General features: G+C 37.8%; 2 protein-coding genes across 6 annotated transcripts; both read left to right on the top strand.

The window, feature by feature from the left end:
* Nucleotides 1–1,145: 1,145 nt before the first annotated feature.
* Nucleotides 1,146–15,913, top strand: LOC103714879 (dolichol kinase EVAN-like). 5 transcript variants are annotated; one of them, XM_008802318.4, is made up of 15 exons: nucleotides 1,146–1,398; nucleotides 1,974–2,086; nucleotides 3,531–3,737; nucleotides 3,873–3,977; nucleotides 6,419–6,489; nucleotides 6,601–6,678; nucleotides 6,754–6,983; nucleotides 8,277–8,466; nucleotides 8,547–8,612; nucleotides 11,863–11,951; nucleotides 12,044–12,158; nucleotides 13,322–13,373; nucleotides 13,480–13,580; nucleotides 15,513–15,622; nucleotides 15,720–15,913. In XM_008802318.4, the coding sequence occupies exons 1-15, from the start codon at nucleotides 1,211–1,213 to the stop codon at nucleotides 15,772–15,774; spliced, it is 1,770 nt and encodes a 589-aa protein (XP_008800540.2). In that variant the 5' UTR covers nucleotides 1,146–1,210; the 3' UTR covers nucleotides 15,775–15,913. The 5 variants fall into 5 exon arrangements, 4 of the variants coding, with proteins under 4 accessions (XP_008800540.2, XP_038970859.1, XP_008800541.1 ...); XR_003387122.2 differs by lacking the exons at nucleotides 15,513–15,622; nucleotides 15,720–15,913 and adding exons at nucleotides 13,736–13,912; nucleotides 14,165–14,274 and having other exon boundaries at nucleotides 1,147–1,398; XM_008802319.4 differs by lacking the exons at nucleotides 15,513–15,622; nucleotides 15,720–15,913 and adding an exon at nucleotides 14,165–14,585 and having other exon boundaries at nucleotides 1,152–1,398.
* Nucleotides 15,914–16,828: 915 nt separating this feature from the next.
* On the top strand, nucleotides 16,829–22,587 carry LOC103714880 (U-box domain-containing protein 12-like). The gene is made up of 4 exons (XM_039114933.1): nucleotides 16,829–17,585; nucleotides 19,471–19,587; nucleotides 20,705–21,118; nucleotides 21,202–22,587. The coding sequence occupies exons 1-4, from the start codon at nucleotides 17,274–17,276 to the stop codon at nucleotides 22,261–22,263; spliced, it is 1,905 nt and encodes a 634-aa protein (XP_038970861.1). The 5' UTR covers nucleotides 16,829–17,273; the 3' UTR covers nucleotides 22,264–22,587.
* The last annotated feature ends 268 nt before the right edge of the window (nucleotides 22,588–22,855 follow it).

The raw sequence follows: 22,855 nt of genomic DNA on the forward strand, positions 1-22,855 counted from the left end.
GGGCATCTACTATGGAAGGCAGACACTGAGTGCGGACCGTATTATTCTTGAGGACGACTCGGCTACAGTGATTGAGTGGATTCGAAGACGGGACGCACTGCTGAGGATCAGCCGTTGATCCTTGAGATTTGCAGGTTGATGGAGGAGTGCAACTCCCATCAGACTTCACACGTGTTTAGAGAGGCCGACGGGGCGGCCGACTAGGAGGCCTCCTATGCGGCCAACCACTCCGGTGGTTTTGTTTCGGTTTGGAGTGGATTTGTTTCAGGGTCATTACGTAGTGTTTTATTTTCTGATTTTGTTGGTCGCATGTACACCCGCAGTGTGTGAGCCGCCGTTGCACTAAAAAAAAGAAAAAAACACTTTTCCATACATGGCACGAGCCACGATTTGCGCCATGCAGCCCGACACTTGTTTGGTGCAAGGCCTGTTGAAGTTCTCACAATCTATGACCGCACCAAACAATAGAATCATCATTCTACATCGATTTTGTTAATTTTGTAATTAATAAGGTTAGAGGGCCAAGTCGGTCAATAAAGTCTTTTTATCTCTCCTCCCTTCTCCATACCAAATAGCATCGCTATAGATGCATGAGATGTCGCCAATTTTAATGCATGGGCATGATTAACGTCACGTTCAAACCAAGGTAGAGCGCAAAAAAAAAAAAAAAAGATTCTCAATCCAAAAAAATTCATCTAGAAAGATAGATAAATAGATAGGAAGTGACAAATAAAAAAAATGCTATTTATAATTAATGCAAGTCTTGACGTTTTTCTGAGAAGCATGAAACTTTGGATAAATATGTACATGTTGCTCACATGACCAAGGATTGTAATTTTCTATGAGCAATGATGGTTTTAACTTTGTATTAATTTGATATTTTCTATGAGCATTTTTTTTTAATAAACGATATTTTGTCTGCTGATTTCTGAAGGTGCCCATAGTAAACCGGATTTTATTTTACCATACACCGACGGTCCGGTCCTGGACTTTGTCACGAACCACCCCAGGTTTGCCCTTAGCGGTTCATAAAAGCTGGGTTCACAACTGGTGGGGTACATTCTAAGGTAAACGTAGCATATTCCTTCTGCTACGTAACGCTAAGGCCGTCGCCAAGGTTCATGTACGGCTGATGACCGTTCCGTTTCTCGAACCTTTTTTTTTTTTTTTTTCTCCCAATCATCTTGTTTCCCTTCATATTTCTGGCGCCATGACGGGGGTGGCCGAGCTCTGCAATGGCGAGAGGGCCGTCGTCTTCCTCTTCGTCTCCCGCGTTATCTACTCCGCCCCACTCTCCCTCTCCTACGAGGCCGCTGCCCTCTGCCTCCTCGCCGTCGCTGGCCTCGTCATCGAGATATCCGCCGAGAGCTCCACCGCCCTAGACCGCTTCAAGACCAGGTACGCTTCTCTTCCCGATCCCCGCAATTATTTAAACAAATTCTCCCAAGAATTCATACGAAAATCATGAAACCTTTTCTTTTATAAGGATGGCTTCCAAGAAACAAGTCTTGGATCGGTTGCCACCGATTAATAGGCGAATTCCCTCTCCAGGGTTTCTTTTCGGTTCGATCGTTTTTTTTTCTTAATACGGATAATTTGGTTGGGACATTGATGTTGCCATAAGCAAATTGTTTCTTTTTCCTTAAATCTCCTCCCAAAAACCTCATCCGTTTCCCGTTCCTTTTTTTTCTCCTTTGAATTCTATTGTTAATTAACGATTCTTTAGGGTTACATATCTTTCTCAATTTCCGCACGCAATGACTTATTTATTTTGTTCTAATTTGGGAGCTGCTTTCTTAATTTATTTTCCCGTAAACTATAGTGGATAAATTTCGTAGTTTTTGGCAAGACGGCAGATTTTGGGGCGTATCTTTTTCTTTTTAAGATTTGTGACATCTTGGAGCAATACGTTACTGGAGCGAATTCAAAAACTATATTCTGGAAGCATCTTGTGATTTTTCCCCGATTTTTAGGCCTGGCGCTTCATCTGGGATTCAACTTGGTGCTGTCACACTGCCTACTGTCATGCTATCACGGTTGATACAACTCTCGAGGGCCCTATTGAGGGAAGATGTTGAGCCTGAAGGTAAGAATGCTTGATCTTAATTTGGTAATTAATGGTAGTTGCTTGACTTGCATTACTATTGTCAGAACCTTTGGATTTCCCTTTCTAATTCTGGACCCAGCAACATTGTTGCAACTGAGGCCACCTCCCTGTAGACCTGTAGATTTTGCATTTGCTTATCTTTCATGACATGATATTATACTATTGAGGTGTTCTGATATCTTTGTAGAATTGATTGATATCCATAGATCAAACAACTCTGGGTTTATCAATTTAGAAAAAATAAATTATATCAAAAAATATAGTAAGATTTTAAATTTATTCACTTGATTCAGGTAGCCCTTGATTTTGTTTGTGATTAAAGATGGTTTTAGATTTATATTGAAGTTCTCTACTTATATTATAGAATTACAAGAAATAAGAAAAATGTGTCCTGTCACTCAACTTAATTGAAAATTAAATATGATACATCTTTGTAAAACCATAACAAAGAGAATTGGGAATGCAAGCAGCATTTCTAGAAATGCACTCCCCAGGCTCCCCTACACCTTGAGATATTCTTTTAGGGAGTTGAATTTCACGCAACTATTTGTTTTCCATCCATACAAGCCAATTAAAAAGCTTACAGATCATGTCTGCAAGAGCCAATGGTTCTTTAAAAAATTGAGCAGAAAAGTTCCAAAACTTTGCTATCTTCAAGGGCATAGCACAACAACTATTGCAAAATCCTGAATCCTCAAAGCAGACAGTATTTCCTCTAAATCTGTGTTGCAACTGGATGATTTATACCTGTCTCAACAAAGAAGCTCAACTGAAGCTGTTTGATAAGTGCATTAGATCTCCATTTCTAATGTAGTTAGTCTCTGTCATCATGTCAAGTGCTCTCTATTGCTAAACCGGAGAGTTGTCCCAAGGTCAATTGGAGGATAGCTAGATAAGCCTGGACAGGCTTGTCTACACACGCACGAATATATATATAGACACGCACATACATACTTACATACATATATGTATTAATGTATATGTATGCATGTATACACACACACACACATATACATACATACATACATATATGTATGTATGTATGTATATGTATATAAGAAACAATAAGTAAGCAATCTTCATTTGCAGGTTATTGTATGAGGCTAGAAAAGTGACTGGCTGCCTATTTTTGTATAGTCTGTTTTCAAGCCATATTAACTTTCTAGTGTTCTAGATTGATTGCAATCTTGCAGATTTTTGGCCACCATGTCATATGAACATGAAGGCTGTCTGATCTAGGGAATGCACCTCTTTTTCTGAGAAAGAATTAAATTGTTTATTATAGTGGAATGTTTTGTTTCTGTCTCGTACTTCTTTTATATTTCATATCAGATTTTATTATGGAAATTAAATTATTTGTTGCTTCAAATAATTTATCTTATTATTCTTATCTAAATCTAATAATATCTCTTTGCATGGGGAGAGCTTGCGTATATGAGCATGCAATATTGGACTGTGTCTGCTAGCTGCTTTGGTGTGCTAATCTTCTTCTGTTTATTACTGAGGCGTTCTTCCAATGGTGCAAGTTTTTTTCATCTGGGGAGTTCTCAAGCTTCAAAATATAGCTTACTCCACACAGTTCTGTATGTACTTACGTGCTATCTGTCTTTTGCAACAAAATCAGACAATGGTCAGTTCCATAGATTCCTTAGGATTTGCTCTGCTGTAATATGTAATATTAGTGATGTGTTATTGGCTTAACAGTCTAATGTTGGAATAGTCTATCTCATGATATGAAGCTGATTCAATTTTTGATATTTTACAGGCTGGTTTGTCACAAAGAATTTGTTGTGGTTACTCTGCCATGGACTGGTTACCGTGTTTCTTATCCAGCATATTCTTCAAACATTTCCAATGTGTGCTTCTATAGGTTTGTATCTGAAACCTACTTTTTGTTATATGTGTTTTATAACTTAAGCAGATTTGGGTTGGTTCTCTGACATAACATACTTTTGCAATTGCATGATTACCTTTTCTTTTAAATTAAATTTTAATAAACAAAATATGTAGATGCTCTCATTATAGATTCAAGAGAGCCATCGTACTTTCTGTGCAAAGTTTGCAACATCCTTATGGCACTGATTGCATGAACTAATCATAGTTGTCAGAGGCTCAAGTCACACTAAAATGCTCGGTTTTCTTGGAGTCTAGGCGCGATGCAAGGCGCAAAAATATCAATATGCATATAAATTATAATGGATTCGTGATTTTAAACATATTTAACAATGAATTATCAATTTGTAAACACAAATATAAAGAGAAAAAGCATTATACTTAAATTAAGATGATTTCTAATACAAGACATGTCAATCCAACAAAAAAGATTTAGAATCAAGAGGAAGAGGAGGAAGAAAAGAATGGAAACTTACCGCTCCCTTTCTTTCTTTTTCTCTCCACATGCTTTTTTCCCATTTCCTTCCTTTTCAATACATCAGCAAATGGGATGGACTGCTAAATGTTAATTGGGATGCCACATCTTGTATGATTTAATAAGTGTGCCCTAGCATGTGTCTGGCTACTTGCACCTAGGCAAAAAGCATATGTCTATAATGCTTTTTCAGCGCCCAGTTAAAGAGGCCTCACCTTGATAGAAGCAAGGTACTGGGGTCCTGCTTTGCCTGCGCCTTGCGCCTAGGCATACCTTATAAAAAATAAAGAGTAGCTTTATCATTTTACTTATGTTTATATGCATGCATAATTGTCGTATAATGATTAACTATACTCATCTCCATCAAGCCTTTTCCTGGCTATTTAGAATGCTTTTTGTATTTGCTTAATTGCAATCCTAAGAGCTATGTGGCTTATGACGTTCTGAGGTCAGTTGAACTAGTTGAATTCCCTCCATCATGGATTGTTGTACCATCCTATATCGCCTGGTATGGGACATACCATACTGTCCCAGATGGGAACTAGTATGAAACTCAAGTTCGGATCAGTACAGACTCCGTACCATCCTGTATCACCCCATATCAAGGTGTATACTGATCCATACTGAGGTGTACCGAGATAAAAAGTGAGAAAAATAGTTGGAGAGAGTTATTTCGATACGGAGTGTGTGTCGTACTATACTGAACTGGTGAGGTACCGATACGGTACTTGGTATCAAGATTGCGGACCTTGCTTTCCATAGTGTCGAGAATGGTTAGAATGTATATATATGTGGGTGCATCCATGTGTAACAATATGCTAATGAACTTGATTGGAGTGTGTAAAAAAATGATGAGGATTAGGAATGGATTAGGAACATATCTTTAAAGAGTTTGAACTTCAGATCTTATTAATGCATGTTGAAAGATGTTAATGTTATTAAGATAATTATAAAGGATTCAAGTCCCTTTTTTGGTTGTGCTCATGTAAAGATGTTGAATTATTGTAGAATAACCTGAGAAGACTCTATTTCCTTCTCATATTATGCTTGCTTGCCTTCAAAGGGCATGACAGACAATACTCTTCAACTTTTGTAGCATTTTTTTCCCCTTTTAGACAGCTAAGAGACCACACTTTTAGCTGCCAAAAACTCCACCTTGGAGCAGGGGCACAAGTTAAATGTGTCTATCACAACCTTGTGAATAGGTTTAGTGATGGTACCCTCAGCCAACATATGACTTTTGTGTCTTACATTTTTCAATAAAACAAAATTATTTTTAGCTTCTTGAGAAAAGGACAGCTTGTTCCACCATTTCTGAGGACTTGTTGTAATTATTGTTGATATCATCAAATTCCATCTTCATCTAATTTTTGTTATCTTTCCTCAGAAGGAGGATACAGGTCCACACTGCATGATCTCTTCCATAACTGGGAGAAGTTCCTTTGGGGAATAGAGCATAGTGAAGATTGATTCATGCTTATACATTGAAAGCTGGAGTTAGATATGAAAGCATTGAAGAAACTTATGTGATGTTATCATATAAGATAAGATGACAAAGAATTAACTGAGATGGTACGATTACATGTGACTCGAAAAAATTCCTTCAAGGATTTATTCTTTGACAGGAATAAGAATCACTCCATGTTCTGATCCACAATATAGAGAATCCTGTGTTCATTTCCTTTCCTAGTAAATTTCTGCCAATAATGCATTAAAGATTCACCATGTTCTTTTTGAATAATGCTGGTCTAGTATAGTTTTTGCTTTTCAGTTCAGCACACCATCATTGTAACATTCTTATTTGAGAAATGTAATTCAGAGTCCTTGCTGCAGATCATGGTGTTATTGCTTACTGAAAACATCCTTATCCAGTTTTTCTGAATTGATAGAAGGAACTTCATTTTATTTTATTTTCCAAAGGTTAACCTTTTGTTTCATATCAGGAGAAGCACTTCTGGTGTCAAGTGGTCTGGTTCTTTACTTTGGTGATATATTGGGACATACTGTTTTGAAGGTTGACAGTTTGCTCCTTAAGTCGACTGTTGGTTTTCCCCTTTTCATATTTGGAGAAATTTGTGAAAAAAGTATTAACAAACTAACTCACTTATTATGAATAATTTAACAGATCGACTTTTTGTTATTGTCATCACAATTAAATTTCAAAGAATATGGAAGTCGAAGTGAAATAGCCACAGTTATTCAGGCAAGGTCCTCTAGAACATTTGAATGAGCTGTATCAGTTCTTTAAATGAAATGAAAGATTTTATCTTCCTTGCAGGGACTCTTGCTTGGTTTTCTCCTTTTGCCAGTATTTTACAAAAGTCTTCTTCAAATTTGGGTCTACTTTGCAAATTCAAGTAAGCTTGGAGAGCAAGCTGCTGAAGGATGGAAATATAGAAGTATGGGAAGTTCTGTTGTATTTTATGCTTCTTTGTTAGTTATGTTGACTATTTTAGCTCCAGCATGGATGTACTTCGTTCAGGATTTTCATGTTCATCCTTTGCTTTGGTAAGCATACCTGACATTTGATTTTGTGGTTCAAAATTGAGTGAAAACTTTTAATCTTGTTTTCAGTTGCAAGCACATTGAGTAAATAAAATATGTTATGTCTGTAATATAGCTATAAATGCTTTTTGCTTTGCAACTGAAGGAAGAATAGATGTACTGGATCATATGTGGTTCAAATGCACTTATTATGCCATTCCTTTACAGTTCAAGTCATGCTTAAAGCTGTGGCTTTTCTGCTGGAATTCAACTATACAACTATGAAGTCTTAGATTTAGATTTTTCTGTTGTGTTGATATTTTAAATTTTTTGGATAAATAACTAATATTCATATTTGAAACTTTTCATGAAAGAAAGAGAAAGATTATCTATGTCCAAAGGCTAGAGGGCTTGTGATAGAGCCACGGAAATTGTATTCTTTAAGCAATCAAACTTTTGATAGAAGTTAGTGGTGTTATGCAAAGTGTATGGCTTTATAAACACTTCTTGGGATTATGATCTCTTGTTAGTAGATCACTTCTCTGCCAGTCATATGGAATGTTTGGTGATCAACATCCCCTCATATTAGATATAGTGTTACGAATAAAACGTGGCTAGAATATTATATTCTTAAAATTGATGTCATCCATGAAATGTAACTTCTAAATTTCAAAACATACAAATTATCCTAACCTTTAATAACCTGCATAAAGAGTGGGGTTGCTTCGTCTGATCTGTAAACGTTTTTCCTGAATGCATGAGAGTTGCAGGTGATGTTAGTTTGAAGAAACAATTCTAATTTGGATAGAATAGAAAAAAGTTAATTAAAATTAAGTTAGGCTTTTCTTACTTTAGGTGATCAGTTAATGTGTCTTTCTTATTGCTTTCCAAGATGTGGACCTTATTATAAAATAAGTAGTGGAGAGAAGATCAATTGTAGCATGCAGACACTGAACACTCAAGACTGCATATAAACATCAAATATATAATTCATTTCTGGTTGATACCTGTCTTTCTCAGTATTGCTAGTTTCCAACTAGGCTTCACTACCTGTATGCCGATTTCCACCTCTTGTTTTTTGCATTCTTCAGGCTTTAGCCGATCTATGATGCGCTAGCATGTCTGAGATACCAGTTAAGGTAATTTATTTTTATAGGTATCGCTGACTATAATTTATGTTCTTTATAATAACTTCATTCTTTAATTGGTTGGATGGATAAATGCTTGACTTTTAGTTTAAGACTTATAATGCAATAAATTTTACTTATTCTATCCAAATGATTGGGATGTTTAAGTATATCACGTGACTTTTGGCAGGGTATTTCTTTTTGTGTTCACTGACCCACTGAAACGGCTGGCATTATGTATATACTGGATATGTGTGATATGTGCATCTATTTTGCGGTTCTACAGTATATCAAAGCACAGCAAGATTGAGAGGATCCTTCTGCGAAAGTACTACCATCTAGTGGCAGTTCTAATGTTTTTGCCTGCTCTTCTGTTTCAGGTGACATACTAAATCTTTTAGCTGATGCCTAAAGTAATCCAAAGGTTCCTCTTAATGATTAATGTATCCATCCTTTGCAGCCATCTTTTCTGGACCTAGCATTCGGTGCAGCTTTGGCAGTTTTCTTGGTATTGGAAATGATTCGTGTAAGTTTACAGTGAGATACTGGAATTACTAATTACTTTTTGAAATATTAAATATGCTAACTTTTTTCCATAATTAGATGTTGAAAAATGAGCAATAAGTCTAGCAACATGTCTAGCCCTGTCCTAAGTGTTTAAACTTGATATTTGGCTCCTTTGCTGCTGATGTCTTATTCTGTTTTGATGACAAATGGCCCACTACCTACTCAAATTCTGTCAAAGGATTTTCAGATTTATAGTCTTCCTTCTTGTATTATAATAGAGTGTTGAAGTGAGTATAGTTTAGAAGTATGGAGTATTGAAGTAGTTGCATTAGTGTTCTGTCGACCAGTCATCTTGACAGATCTAGTACAAATACTTGTTTTGAAAAATCAGTTGCTTTGGATCTTTTTTTTTCCTAATTTTGTTCAACTGTACAGACTAGTAAATTAGTAAATAAAAAAATAATGTAGAAACTCCAACCTGTATATGAACTGAAAAATATAAGCACATGATTTAAGATGTCAATAACCAAAGAACGAAGCGCAAAACCAATCTGCTGGACCAGTTTTATCATTTATGACTACTATATTTTTGTCCCAAAATTGAACCAAATGAAATTCTGATTGAGTCCCACCTCCCAGCATGGTCCAGCTTGCAAACACCTAAAGTAATAATATCTTATTATCGTTTTTATGGTTGAATCATATCCATTTCTAAGCATGAAACTAATACATTTATGTTAGATCAAGTTACTGATGCTTAACTTGTACTCTTCTGACTGCCCATCCTTCCACACATAGTCTATACCAAATAAACACATTTTAGTATTTTTGAGGATAGTGATGGTGTATTCCTTGTTTGACACTGTATGGATATTGTCGAGTTAAACCAGATATTTTTCATGGACGCAAATGAGAGTCTATAGATATACATCATCTTCTAATGATGGATTACTGACAAACAAATACATTTTATTTCTTCGCCTCCTAAATTAACCCCAGACTCAGGTTGTTTATTGTGTTGTCCTTTAAGGGTTTTTTATAGTACCAAAGTACAGTATTAATGTCCTTAGCTACTGAAGATAAAACTAGGAAGTTTAGTTGGGAAACCTAAATGCAGACCGAATTTAATTTATTTTACATGTGTAGAACTTTTAAATCTCTATAAAGGATTGCAAGAAGTCCTAGCATGCATGTATTACACATCAAGTACAGAAATGTAAATTTATGTTGGGCCATTTATGACATCATTGTCCTGCCATATAGTAGGTATGATGAAAAAATGATGCACTCAACTGGAAAGGATGTTAAGAGGTTATGATTATCCTTGGTGGTGAAGGTGGTTTCGAAGCACTTATTGAGCTGACCCATATTTATGTCAAATGACAAATTTGGATACGTGTTATCTTTATTACGTCACTTGCCTTTTAAAAAATTTTATCTTTAGTTTGCCATATTGGAGTTGGTGAAAAAGGGATTGCAGTGGAGAACATGCATACTAGTGAGCAGGGTCTGCTGAACTTTTGAAAACGGTTCGCACCGGTAGGGAAGAAGAAGAGGAAGAAGAGGAAAGACGAGGAAGAAAGAGGAAGAAAGAAGAGGAAGAAGAAGAGAAATAGGAGAAGAAGAAGAGAAGAAGAGTACCGGTTTGCAGTTCGCACCTAGCCTCGGGCCGACCCCCTCCCGAGCACCCTGACAACGGCGACGATGATCACCCCCCTCCTGGTCAGTTCCTTCCTTCCTTGCTCGCAAGAGAAGAGGGGAAAGAGAGGAGAAGAGAGGAGGAGAGCGGAGAAGAAAGGAGAGGAGAGAAGGTTTGGGAAGGAGGAAGAGATGGAAAAGAAAAAGAAAAAAAAAAGGTCCGCGCGCGGTTCCCCCCGCCCGCGCGGGGCAGCCTGCGTGGGCCATTTAATGCCATAGAGTGGCATTTAACTCTGTGGCATTTAATGCGGACACGCGCGCGCGTCGCGCTTTTTTTTTTTTTTTTGGTCCATGGTTGGCTGGTTCGGTACCGGCTACCAGTACATTGATACAGTCGGTATGACGGACTTTGCTGGTGAGTCTGGTGTCAAGTTGAAAAACCAAGTCTTGAACCTTTGGATGCACTTATATAGAAACACCTCATGTTCAATCAAGAACATCGCCACAGGTGGGGTAATTGGAGGTTTTTAAATAGGGCTGGAAAAGGGACAGGCTAGGTCGGGCCCCTCCCCTACCCAAGTTCGGTCCGAAATTTTTTTGGGGGCTTCGAACTGGGCTTAAGTCCAAAAACTTTTGAAAAATTCCGACCCGAGCTTGACCTGAACTTGATTGGGCCAGCCCGAATTATCTGTTTGGGCTAAAAAAAGGCTGGCCCAAACCCAATTGAAGCTTAATCTTTCAATCTTTTATATTGTAGCTTCATACTGTAGCTTCACGTTAGCAATCATCTAATGATTAGAAATATGTTTACCAAAAAAATAAATTGATAAACACATTAAAAATGACATTCTTATTTTCTAAGCAGTTCATAAACAAGCACCTAAGTTCAGGCTTTGTTTTAGACCTGAGTTCGGGCTTGGGTCCAAGCTTGAGTTTGAGCTCCATTTTAGGTCTTGTTTGGGCTCGGACCTGGGTCGGGCCAATGATATACCCGAGCTTGGCCCGAAAAACATATGGGCTCTATATTTAAGCCCAAACCTGGTCCAAAATCATTCGTACCTAGCCCATAGCCGGACCTGATGTCGGGGCTTAGCGGTTGACATTCAGATGGACAAAAGTTCTTTTGCTTCACTTAATTGTGTTAATCCCTCATTTATTACTCCAGTGTATTTTTGCTACTCAAAGGAATCATCTTTAATTTTTTGCAATAGTGCTTTAGATTGGAAAAATCATTTTGAAAATGGTAGAGGATCATTCCTTGAAGGAAGTTGAATCAGAAGTGGTTGTTAGAAAAAAGATTTGGTAATTGATTAGATGAGCCCTATGGGGTGGTATGCTCATGCAAGACACCATATTGATAAAACCTAAAGAGTTTTATCATCACAAGTAGTGGTTGTGAATTCATTGGAAAAAAATCTGTGATAAGGTCATATGCTGCAGCAAGATATTTAAAAGTCAATTTAGATGGTGAGCTCCCTTGTTTTTGCGTTCTTAAGTTTGGCAGTGTTAACATATGTATGCCTGTAAACACACTGATCTTTGTAAGCTTGTCTTTTTGAATGCATCACATGATCATTAACTGAACCCAAAATTCATTTGCAAGCCTCATTAAACCTAAACTGAATGGGCAGGTATGGAAAATATGGCCTCTGGGGCACATTGTACATCAGTTCATGAATGCATTTACTGATCATCGTGACTCCGAGATTCTTATCATCAGGCATGAATTTTGCTAGCACTTAATCAAGTTGTTTCTTTGCATTTTTGGTTCACTATTGATGTTTCCTTTGTTTATGTTTTGGTTTGTTTTAGTCATTTTTCCCTCTTACTGGGATGTGCTCTTCCAAAATGGATGTCTTCTGGGTTCAATGATCGACCACTTGCTCCTTTTGCTGGGATTTTGAGCTTAGGAATTGGCGACACCATGGTCAGTCTTATGCTCACCTTTCATTTTGTAGTTCTTTCTATAGTTACCTCTGTCTTTCATTCCTCTGAATTTGATGTTACCATCTGAGGAAATGAGATGTTTAACAGTTTATGAAACAACAAAGTATGACAATGATGATTTGCTATTAGTTACTTTCTCTTTTAATTGTGCCTTTTTGTTATGTTTTAGATTGAATTGCTTTGCAGTCTTATTTGAATATGTCATCTTGAACCTTGCCAAAATCTAGAACTTTTTAGTTGATCTGGCTTTTTATTGTTCTATATCATGATGCATGAGAAATCATACTACTGTAACATGCATTACACTGTTAAGAGGGTAGACAATCTAATATAATAAATTCTATATTTATTCTTGGTGTTTATCAAGCAGATAGTGAGATAGGACTACTCAGGCTTCTGCATTTTCTTTTACAAATATATCTACTTTACAGTTTTGTCCTTCCCCATCTAGATCAGATAAAACATGCTATTCATATTGTTAACGTCATATCATGGAAGGAAAATTATTAGCATCTTGATGATTATCAAACCTGTTCAATTTGACCTGATGGATAACGTTGCTCAAAGAGGGAAAAAAAATCTAATTTTGACCTTCATCTTATTTTCCATCTCTTTCATTACTTTCTCCCTGGGATTAGTGAGTAATAATCCCAATCTTGTGTTTTTTATGAAATAGTAAATGGTAGAACTTCCTCTCTTCCTAGTGGTGAATTAACCTGTTGATAGAAAATTGTAGAGTAAAGAAATGAAAATGAATTTCTCTTTCATTTTTTTTTTGATTATCTTGTAACTTTTGAACAACTATGCTAGAAAGAAAAGGAGACACATTGTTAGGATATGGTTTCGAGACTAGTTACTTCTATGTTGCATCATTGTTGCTTTATCTTTGCAAAGGCTTGAGAACCTAACGAACTGCAGTTATGATCCAGCTACACATGATATATTAAAGCAAAAGGCAAAGGATTATTTTCTAATGAGAGTCATTAGAAAGAATTATGGATGTGACTTTGATTTTGCTAATGACTGGTGCTCTTGCATGTTTTTATGTGTGTGTGGGCATGTATGTATAAAGTGTCACCATGTCCTTTCTGCCGTGCAGATTCCTTTCTGACCATACTCATAATAGTGGCTCGTTTCCCACAGGCATCATTGGTTGGCCACAAGTATGGTGTTCTCAGGTGGAGCAAAACTGGGAGTGAGTTTTAATTTTCCCGAGTCTTTGGTTACATTGGCTCATTAAATTTTTGGTTTAAGCCTGTACTAGCTTCAGGCCACTAACATATGCATATGCCCATTCTTAGAGAAAACTATTGAAGGTACTGCAGCTGGCATAACATCAGTCTTAGCAGCTTGCTCGATACTCCTCCCTCTCCTAGCATCCACTGGCTATATACTATCCCAGGTTCGATCTCTTTCCTTGATCCATCAAACTCTATAGCTGAAAAATTATCACGTTGCCTGGTGTATACCTTCTCCCATGTAAAAAGACTGTAGTTGTAGTTCTCCTGCTGTGTCATAAAAGACTGAACTCCAGGGTTTCCCTTTATGGAACTGCAGATATTTATTATAACAGTACCACCAGTCACCCATCCATTTACCACGTAGTTCATTGGTCCCGTATGGCACTCGGGAATTGGTATGGTACTGGGGGTATAGCTGGTGGCATTTTGGCTCTGCGTACTGCTGAGCCGCTCACCATTTCCACGTAGGACCAGTGAATTGAGAGGTGACATGGTGGGCGATCTCTATCATTTTTCTCATTAAATTAGTATTAGAAATTACATTTCTTTAAGGGCTGATAAACAGATAGCCCATTGTTGGAATTAAGCCAATCATACATAAAAGACATTCACTGAACCAGTTTTACTTATTCTGTTTGGGCGTTACATTTTTTTTTCTTTTTATTTTTATAATCGATGAATGCTTATACTTCCTGTCTACAAGTTTATAACTTAATGCTAAAGCTTGTCATATTTATTGGTGCAGCAATGGTTATCTTTGCTTCTTGCAGTCACTGTGAGTGGTTTATTAGAGGCCTACACAGCACAGCTTGACAATGCTTTCATTCCCCTTGTATTCTATAGCCTCCTTTGCCTATGACTATGAAGAATACCTTCGAGGTTGCTGCGTATACTACCATCTTATGGTCGCTTGTTTACCCTCCTATCCCAATTTTACAATTTGACGGCCTTGTGCTTTTCTCAAGCACTACTGCACATAGAAGAAGCCTGCGGGCACTTGATAAGCGACAGGATAGTTTACATCGGTCAGTTGTATCGTTACGTTTTTCTCATAGTTATTTATCCTTCACCTTTATTCATTCATTTCAAATGATCATGGTTTCTTGTATCCATAAATCCTCATGTTTTTTCCATGTATACAAAATTCCTCCCAATTAAGCATACAAGGCACCAGTATGTCACAGAATGACCTCCTTTCTTTTTCTTGGTTTTTGTTGAACTCCTATCACTCTGTTCACCTGTGTCAGAGGGATATATGCAAAAAAATGGACAAACCATGACATATTCATAGACCTGAGATATTCATGAAGAAAATGCTTTTCTGAAAGAATCTGCAAACAGAGCTGGATGCTTGGAGGGTTGACCGGTGTTTTGTTCACAAGGGGAGCAAGATGTGTCATGAAATTGATGGCGCTGCTTGAGATGATTCCTTCTTCACCTCCAATACATGACAGGAATTTTAACCTTTATATCTTGTGAGCACTCATTTAAGATTCTTTAATTTGGTGCTGCTTGTTCTTGAGCCGCAGCTACACCCAATATCTGGTAATCTTGTAGTTGGCAAGGACCTTAGCAATAAAAACGAACAAGACATAGAAAGAAACAAATTATGTACCTTCATCCAGTATGCTTAAATGCATACCTAGTTCTTAAATCTTGCATACTATTGATCATGGTAAGACTCGTTATTAGCTGAGCATTGCTTGATTTAAGAGTTTAACATCCTGATAGGGATTGCGAGGTTTCTTTCCCTTTAAGCAGTATGACAACTTCATGAGTCCATGGAAATTTTTGTTCGAACAGAAGGATTTGGGACAAAGATACACTTGTTTTGGGTTTTTCTTGATAAGAACCAAGAAATTCGGTCATATTGAGAAAGAAGCTCCTCCCTCCTATGCAATTGTCCAGTTGTAGAAAAATAATTAAAAATTTACGTAGGGTCTTTGAAGTAATTTAAATGCATAAAGACTGCCTTTTCCTTTGTTTTTTTCCTCCCTCCATGCTTACATAGAAACTTGTTAGTTCTTAAGTAACTATAGTTTGCCTAGGGAGTTGTAGGTAACTTTCTATTTTTTATTTTGACGGTCGAACAGAGACTATGGGCACCCTCTTCTCTCCCAACGTTCCTTTGCGCTCCTCCTCCGCTCTTGCCAAATCCGAAGCGATCTCTAATTGCTACCACTTGGCCTCTTCCTCGGAGTAGGTAATCAGTCAGAACCCTAAACCTTTTGAACTCCGTTGTGTGTTTCAGATGCCCTTCGTCTTATAAACCCTAATTCGAACATTCATATATCTTGCAGCATCTGGAAGCTCTCAAGATGCTCTTCATATTGTCGTCAAGCTATTGGCTTTTAAATAATTTGGTTCATGTTCTGTTGTATTATTTATCTGGTCACATCATTTGGAAGAAAGTGATCCATTTCTAGTAGAAATTTCTTTCGATTAATTAATATTTCATCATTCTAATTCCATTGCATTGAATATATTTTTGCTACTTCTATAGTTTTAGATGATTAGAAGCGATTTATGGAGATAATGTAGGTTTAACTAGAATCCTATCCTAAGTTTTGGTCAAGCATGTGAGGTAGAGCTACTGATACAGCTTCCACAAAGAACCCACATATTTTTGACCTTTGCATACTATAGCAGCTTAGTCTCTTCTTGATAATAGGTCTGCTGAAGGGAAAAAAATCTTAGAAGTTTTTCGAAAAACCTAACTAATGATACATATGGAAAAAGAAAAATAATGACATGAAATTGCATAAATATATTAGTACAACATGGAATTAAGTAATTGGCTATGATTTTTCTAATAATACTTTAAATAATATTTTATTTTGAAAATGAAATAATTGGTAGAGTGATGAATGTAACTCATTCTTTGTTATCTAGATAAACATATCACAAACTTAAGATGCAAGCAAGTGGACAATTTATATATCTAAGGAAATCAAGTTTGAAAAATTAGTCTATTAAGAAAAAATAAAAGTGAACATAATTAGCCATGTGGCTAGTCATTTGTTTTTCAATAAAAAGTTAGAAATAATGGTTAGCCATGTCATTCTGCCCGAGTAATGTCAGAGCTGAGATAGGGCCCTAGATGTCCTAAGCTATCAAAGATTCTCTTAAAAAAAAAAAAAAAAAAAAAAAAAAGAAAAGAAAAGAAAAGAAGAAGAAGAAGAAGAAGAAGAAGAAGAAGAAGAAGAAGAAGAAGAGTGGATGATGTCAATTCTTAGCACCTAATATCTGCGCCCTTTCAAAGTGAATTTCAACGGTTGACTATTTTTTTCAAAAATTCAGACATTCCCCGTCAACCAAATATAATGGGCAACACAGGCAACCGTAACGACTACGGATCTAAAGTGGGGCCTACTAGAGCTGCACCTCGGGAAAAAAAAAAGAAAAAGGTAGACAGAGGGATATTAATGAAGCAAGGTTGCCGGCTGGGCTACCTAGCGAGAAAAGCCGGGCACCTCTCTCCGACAATTCAAAGCAAAGCCTGTTGCTCGGCAGGCGAGGTGTTTTTCCAGCTGCTTTGTTTGACAAGTTGGAAGAGGGAGCGGCAGTTGGGCGTGGTTTCCCCGCGGCAAAGCAGCCGCGTCTTCCCTCCGACTTGCAAACTTTCTAACCTCCCAGCTTCCCCGAAAACGACCTCGATCTCCCCATTCATCCTTCAATAATAATAATAATAATTTATTTTATCGAATTTTTTTCTATAAATACGCGCTCAGATTCCTCTCTCCCATTTTCTTGTTCTCTTGCGCGCTGTGTTGTTTTATTATTCTCCGCTGTTAGAATTAATCCGTTCGCTCCCGAAGGAATCGAATTCGATCGCTTGAGCTCCGATAGTCGCGATGGGGCCGACGACCGACGAGGAGAAGCCGGAAAACGGGGGCGGCCGCGGCGGGATCGCGGTCGTGGAAGCCGTGTCGACCGCGGTGGCGGAGATAGCGGGGCTGCCGGAGAGCCGGGGCCCGTTGAGGAGGCTCTGCTGCGACCTCGCTCGGCGGGTGAAGCTCCTTGGCCCGCTCTTCGACGAGCTCAGGGACGGCGGTGGCGGCTCCCTCGGAGAGTTCCAGGCCCGAACCATCGCCTCGCTCCACGGCGCTCTGGTGAGGGCCAAGGAGCTCCTTGTCTCCGTCGACGATGGGAGCAAGCTCTATCAGGTACCGCTATTTCTTGTAATTCCATCTCTACTGCGTCTTCGTTTCATGTTGGATATCGAAAAGAGCCACCTTTAGAATCTTTAACCATACACATAGAGAGGGTTGGTTGAATTATGTTTCCTAATTAGGGAGGGAAGGTAATTGAGTCCGGCTGTCTTGAATTATCCAAATTGGAAGCTACCGATGATGACTGCAGTAAAGAAGTATGCTTGATAAGTTTAGAGTGGTGATTTTCTTCACGAAACCCAGTGATTTTGGGGATGATGTTATCCTATCGCTCATGTTTCATCGCTCAGTACCTTTTCTTGTTCTTGTTGTAGCCTTAGGAGGGAACAGATGAAATGCGTTGTTTGTGTTTTTCTTTTTGGTTGTTGATATCATGAAATAATAAGGAATTATGGGACATTTTTATCTTCATCAGTACAATTTCAATGCTTGCAACGTTATACTCATGTCTAATTCAACACTAGTTCTAAAATCATTCATCTAGCATTTCTAATTATGCTATATGTATGTCGCTGCAGTCAATCCAAAGGAAAAGAAAAATAATAATAAAAAAAAATCTTCAGTATCCAGCATAATCAATCTTTGTAGAATTCTCTTAAATTGCTGGTGTGCTAACATTCGTGCAAGTTGACGTAACCACATCACCAGTCATTCGCATACTCTTGTTTAGATTTGATTTTTTTTCATAAATTGTGTTATTCTGATATTGTACAACCAGTCAACCAGGATAATAAATGTTTTAAGTTCTGGTGGTAATCTTTTCACCAATAAATTTTGGAAGGCTCCAAAAATTGCTTGTTGACATTTTCAATCTGGGTATGAATCACATCCTAATAGGTTGCGCGCAACTGTTGCCTATGCTGGAATGAGAGTGATACATGGGCAGCAGTAATTGTTATAGCAAGAAAAAACAAGGGCAAATAATTGATTTCTTTCATCCGTGTGTGACCACTTGAGATGTAACAAGTATATGGTAGGTACGCCCTTCGATCCATCTTTGACTAAACTTATCACTGCGATATTATATCAGGACCAACCTTAGTTAGGTTCAATATACTTTTTTGACTCATTCATCTGCATTCTTTTTTAATTTCCTACAACCACTGTGCTTCTTGTAACAAGAAAGCTAACTTATTATCTTCCACATGAATCAGAACCCTCCAGTTATAGAGATTTCAAATCACTTAATGCATGATCTATCGTTGGTTTCATATAGATTTCAAACTATATGATGCACAGCCCATTTTTCGTTCCTTCAGTTAGCATATTAATATACGATTGCTTAATGCAAATGCACTTTCTTAATATTCAAAGACAAACAATTGATAAAATAGATTAGAACCATTAAGCCTTGGCATTCTAATTAGGCATTTAATCATGTGGACTGAAGCATATAAACCACATGATTTTGGCATGCCATCCATCCATAAAGTGACAAGTTATCAATTTTGGATTACTGGAAGATGTGTTTTTCTTGGGAAAATTATGTCGCACTCATATGTAATTGTTCTTGAAACTTAAGATGCATCTCACATCCATACAATGTAAGCGTGACCATAATTCTCCTCTATTGTGCTATAATTCTAGGAATACACAGATGTTGTTTTGATTGAATGGACCCTTAGCCCATAGGGTACCTTTATTGGACTGGGTGGCGATAGCAAAACAGCGGCACCGTGTTTCTGTTAACTTGAACTTAGAACGACCATGTCATTATGATGAACAGCAGTCATAATATTACATGAGAGATAACAAAATGCAGCTCCCTGTTTTTGCTAGCCTGAAAGAATGACCATGTCATTAACAGTCATTAACTTTACTTTCATTTCTCTTGTTTGAGAATATCTAAACCAATCATTTTCTCTTTTTTTTGCACCAGGCTCTGCAAAGGGAAACATTTGTATATAGATTTCTAGAGGTGACCGAACATATGGAGAAGGCATTGAGTGAAGTATCCTATGACAAACTTGATATATCTGAAGAAGTTAAAGAACAGGTAACATCAAAAAAAAAAGAAGATCCTTTCAGTATTTCTATCAAAATCTATATTTCATTATTGCTCACCTATTGTTTAAGTTGATGCTTTGTCATGCAAGAATTTGGTCGTGCAACTAAATTTGATTTTAGTTAGTTTATATCGGTATTTATATGCTTGTTTTTGATATAAACAATTATTTGGAATGCTATTCGTCCATTTTTTCCATTGCATGTGCATCCATTGGAATAACTTGCACATTTACTGCAAGAGTTCATGGATCGAACCATATGTGCTACAAAGGAGCATTTGGAGCACTAATATTCTTATAAAAATGCTTCTACTTTTATTAATCATGTGCATTTTGTATTGACGCTTCCTCTTTCCAAAAAGAAAAAAAAAATTGATTCCTCATTGCCATGTCATGTCCCTCCCCTCTTGTTTCCTGTGTTGCAGTTATGCTGGAAAAAAAATTGCATGGTTAAGTTGGATGAAAAATGAGAAAAAAAAATTATATAGGTACTACATGCATCACATGAAATGTTTTGAAGTCAATTGCTTCATTCATGAAGCTGATGACATGAATAATAGTTACTGTACTTGCACGAGAAGCAGATCATAGATACATAGCTGCACCAAATTTTGCGCTGTTGTACTTGAAGGACACAGACTTCGCACATCCAATTACCGGGCGTCCCTTTTCTTGCCCTTTTGTGGTGGTACAATCTGGGCTTAGACTTAAGCAGCTAAATGCAAAATCCCTTCTCCTTTGATTGTTTTGATTCATTTTCGGTGAAGAGAGATGATGATACAGCCTGGTAGAGTGGCAAGCCATTGTGTCTAAAAGGAGCAGCTAGCAACAAGAGAATATTGGTAAGACACAATACAACATCCCCATCCATTCCCAATCCACCCAAGCAAGCCAGTGTGCACATACGACAGTTTTTGCACAGATATGTGGTTACCTTGAATAGTCTAAGCATCCAATGGGCCATATTCCTTGCTTTGACATACCTACATCCATGCTTGTCTCTCACATTTCTTTTGCTGGTGTACTTTGCAGATACATCCATATGGTATTAGTATGATAATTTGCTCAAGAAGTATGGCTGAATACTAATTTTTCAAAATTTTTCAGATTGAACTTGTGCATGCCCAATTTCAAAGAGCAAAAGGAAAAATTGACTCACCCGATCTTCAACTTCTCAAGGACTTGAATTGGGCACTTCGTGAGAAGTACTGTGACCCTATTGTCCTCAAAAGAATATCGGAGAAGTTACAATTGAGAACCATAAATGACATGAAAAAGGAATCAGTTGCTTTACATGAAATGGTAATTTCTAGTGGTGGAGAGCCTAAGGAATGCTTGAAAGATATGTCATCCCTGCTAAAGAAGCTTAAAGATTGTGTAGTTGTGGAAAATCCAACTTCTGATACTCTCGAAAATAAAACAAGCTCTATGAAGCACAGATCTCCTATAATCCCTGATGATTTTCGGTGCCCGATTTCCCTTGAGCTGATGACGGACCCTGTCATCGTCTCCACAGGGCAGGTAATACTTATTCTATTCTTTAACCAACTTGACCTTTTTTTAATAAGTCTTATATGTTATTTTCATTTTTCTGTTTTTTGTAGACCTATGAGAGGTCTTGCATCCAGAAATGGATTGATGGTGGACATAAAACTTGCCCCAAGATGCAACAAAACTTGTCTCATACTGCTCTTACCCCTAATTTTGTCTTGAAGAGCTTGATTTCACAATGGTGTGATACCAATGGCATTGAACTGCCAAAGAAGCAAGGCAATTGCCGAGACAAGAAGCCAGGAAGTCACTCTGACTGTGATTGTCCTGGTATCAACTCACTATTGCAGAAACTGAAGAATGGGAACCAAGATGAGCAGCGAGCAGCTGCTGGTGAACTGCGGTTGCTTGCAAAAAGAAATGCGGACAATAGAGTATGCATTGCTGAAGCAGGTGCAATTCCATTCCTTGTGGAACTCCTTTCATCTCCAGATCCTAGAACACAGGAGCATGCAGTTACGGCACTCCTGAACCTCTCAATCAATGAGAGCAACAAGGGCAATATCGTCAATGCCCGTGCGATACCAAGGATAGTAGGTGTGCTGCAAAATGGGAGCATGGAGGCAAGGGAAAATGCTGCTGCTACCCTTTTCAGCTTATCAGTTATAGATGAAAACAAGGTGACAATTGGGGCAGCTGGCGCCATACCTGCACTTATCGATCTGCTATGCCAAGGTAGCCTAAGAGGTAAGAAAGATGCAGCAACTGCATTATTTAATTTGTGCATCTACCAGGGAAACAAGGTGAAGGCTATAAAAGCTGGGATTGTGGAACACCTGATGAGGCTATTGGTGGATCCAAGTGGGGGTATGATGGACGAGGCACTTGCAATATTGGCAATACTTGTGGGCAATGCGGATGGCAAGCCAGCAATTGCACTGTCAAACCCAATTCCTGTCTTGGTGGGGGTGATGAGAACTGGATCGCCTCGAAATCGTGAGAATGCTGCTGCAGTGTTATGGTCGCTATGTACTGGTGATGTGCAGCAACTGAGTGCCGCTAGAGAATTAGGTGCAGAAGAGGCTCTAAAGGAGCTCATGGAGACAGGGACAGATCGGGCCAAAAGAAAAGCTGGAAGCCTTCTAGAGCTAATGCGCCAGGCTTCGGAGGCTTAAGGTGGTGGTTCAACCTACAAGCAAAAGCAATTTTTGATGCTTTCATGCAAGGATTTGACTTTCTTATCAGGATATCACCTTACCAAATAAGGCCTCACAGCCTTGGCCATTGTAGAAAAGCAACAAATGTGTGATGATCAACTTCTGATTTCTTATTCTCAGTTTTTTACGTGCATGCGAAGCTTTCATTTAGTTAATATGTGGTGTCAAATCTTGCTGTAGTTAATGTTTTAGAACTATGACACTTCTTGAATGAATGTACACTTCTGTAAATTATGTCAAACTGAGAGAAAACATCAAGTAGCAGATCTTTCATTTTGGCTAGCGTGCAATATTACTCGCTGCTATTACAGGGGTTAGTCCGAGCAGGAAATATGCTGATGCTAGTTCAAGTTTGGCATCCCATTGAATTGAATTTGGTCAACAATCGGTATCACATATTGCAAAGTTATAGTGGGATTAATGTTTGCACATGAAAGCCATAGATTCCAAAAGTGCAGAAAAAAATGATTTTCATCAACTCAATGACATCTTATATTTCGTCTTTGCACTATAAAATTCTTTTTTCCTATAAAAATTGATAGATTCACAA

This window comes from Phoenix dactylifera, chromosome 17 (assembly GCF_009389715.1).
Source record: "Phoenix dactylifera cultivar Barhee BC4 chromosome 17, palm_55x_up_171113_PBpolish2nd_filt_p, whole genome shotgun sequence".
Taxonomy (NCBI): domain Eukaryota; kingdom Viridiplantae; phylum Streptophyta; class Magnoliopsida; order Arecales; family Arecaceae; genus Phoenix; species Phoenix dactylifera.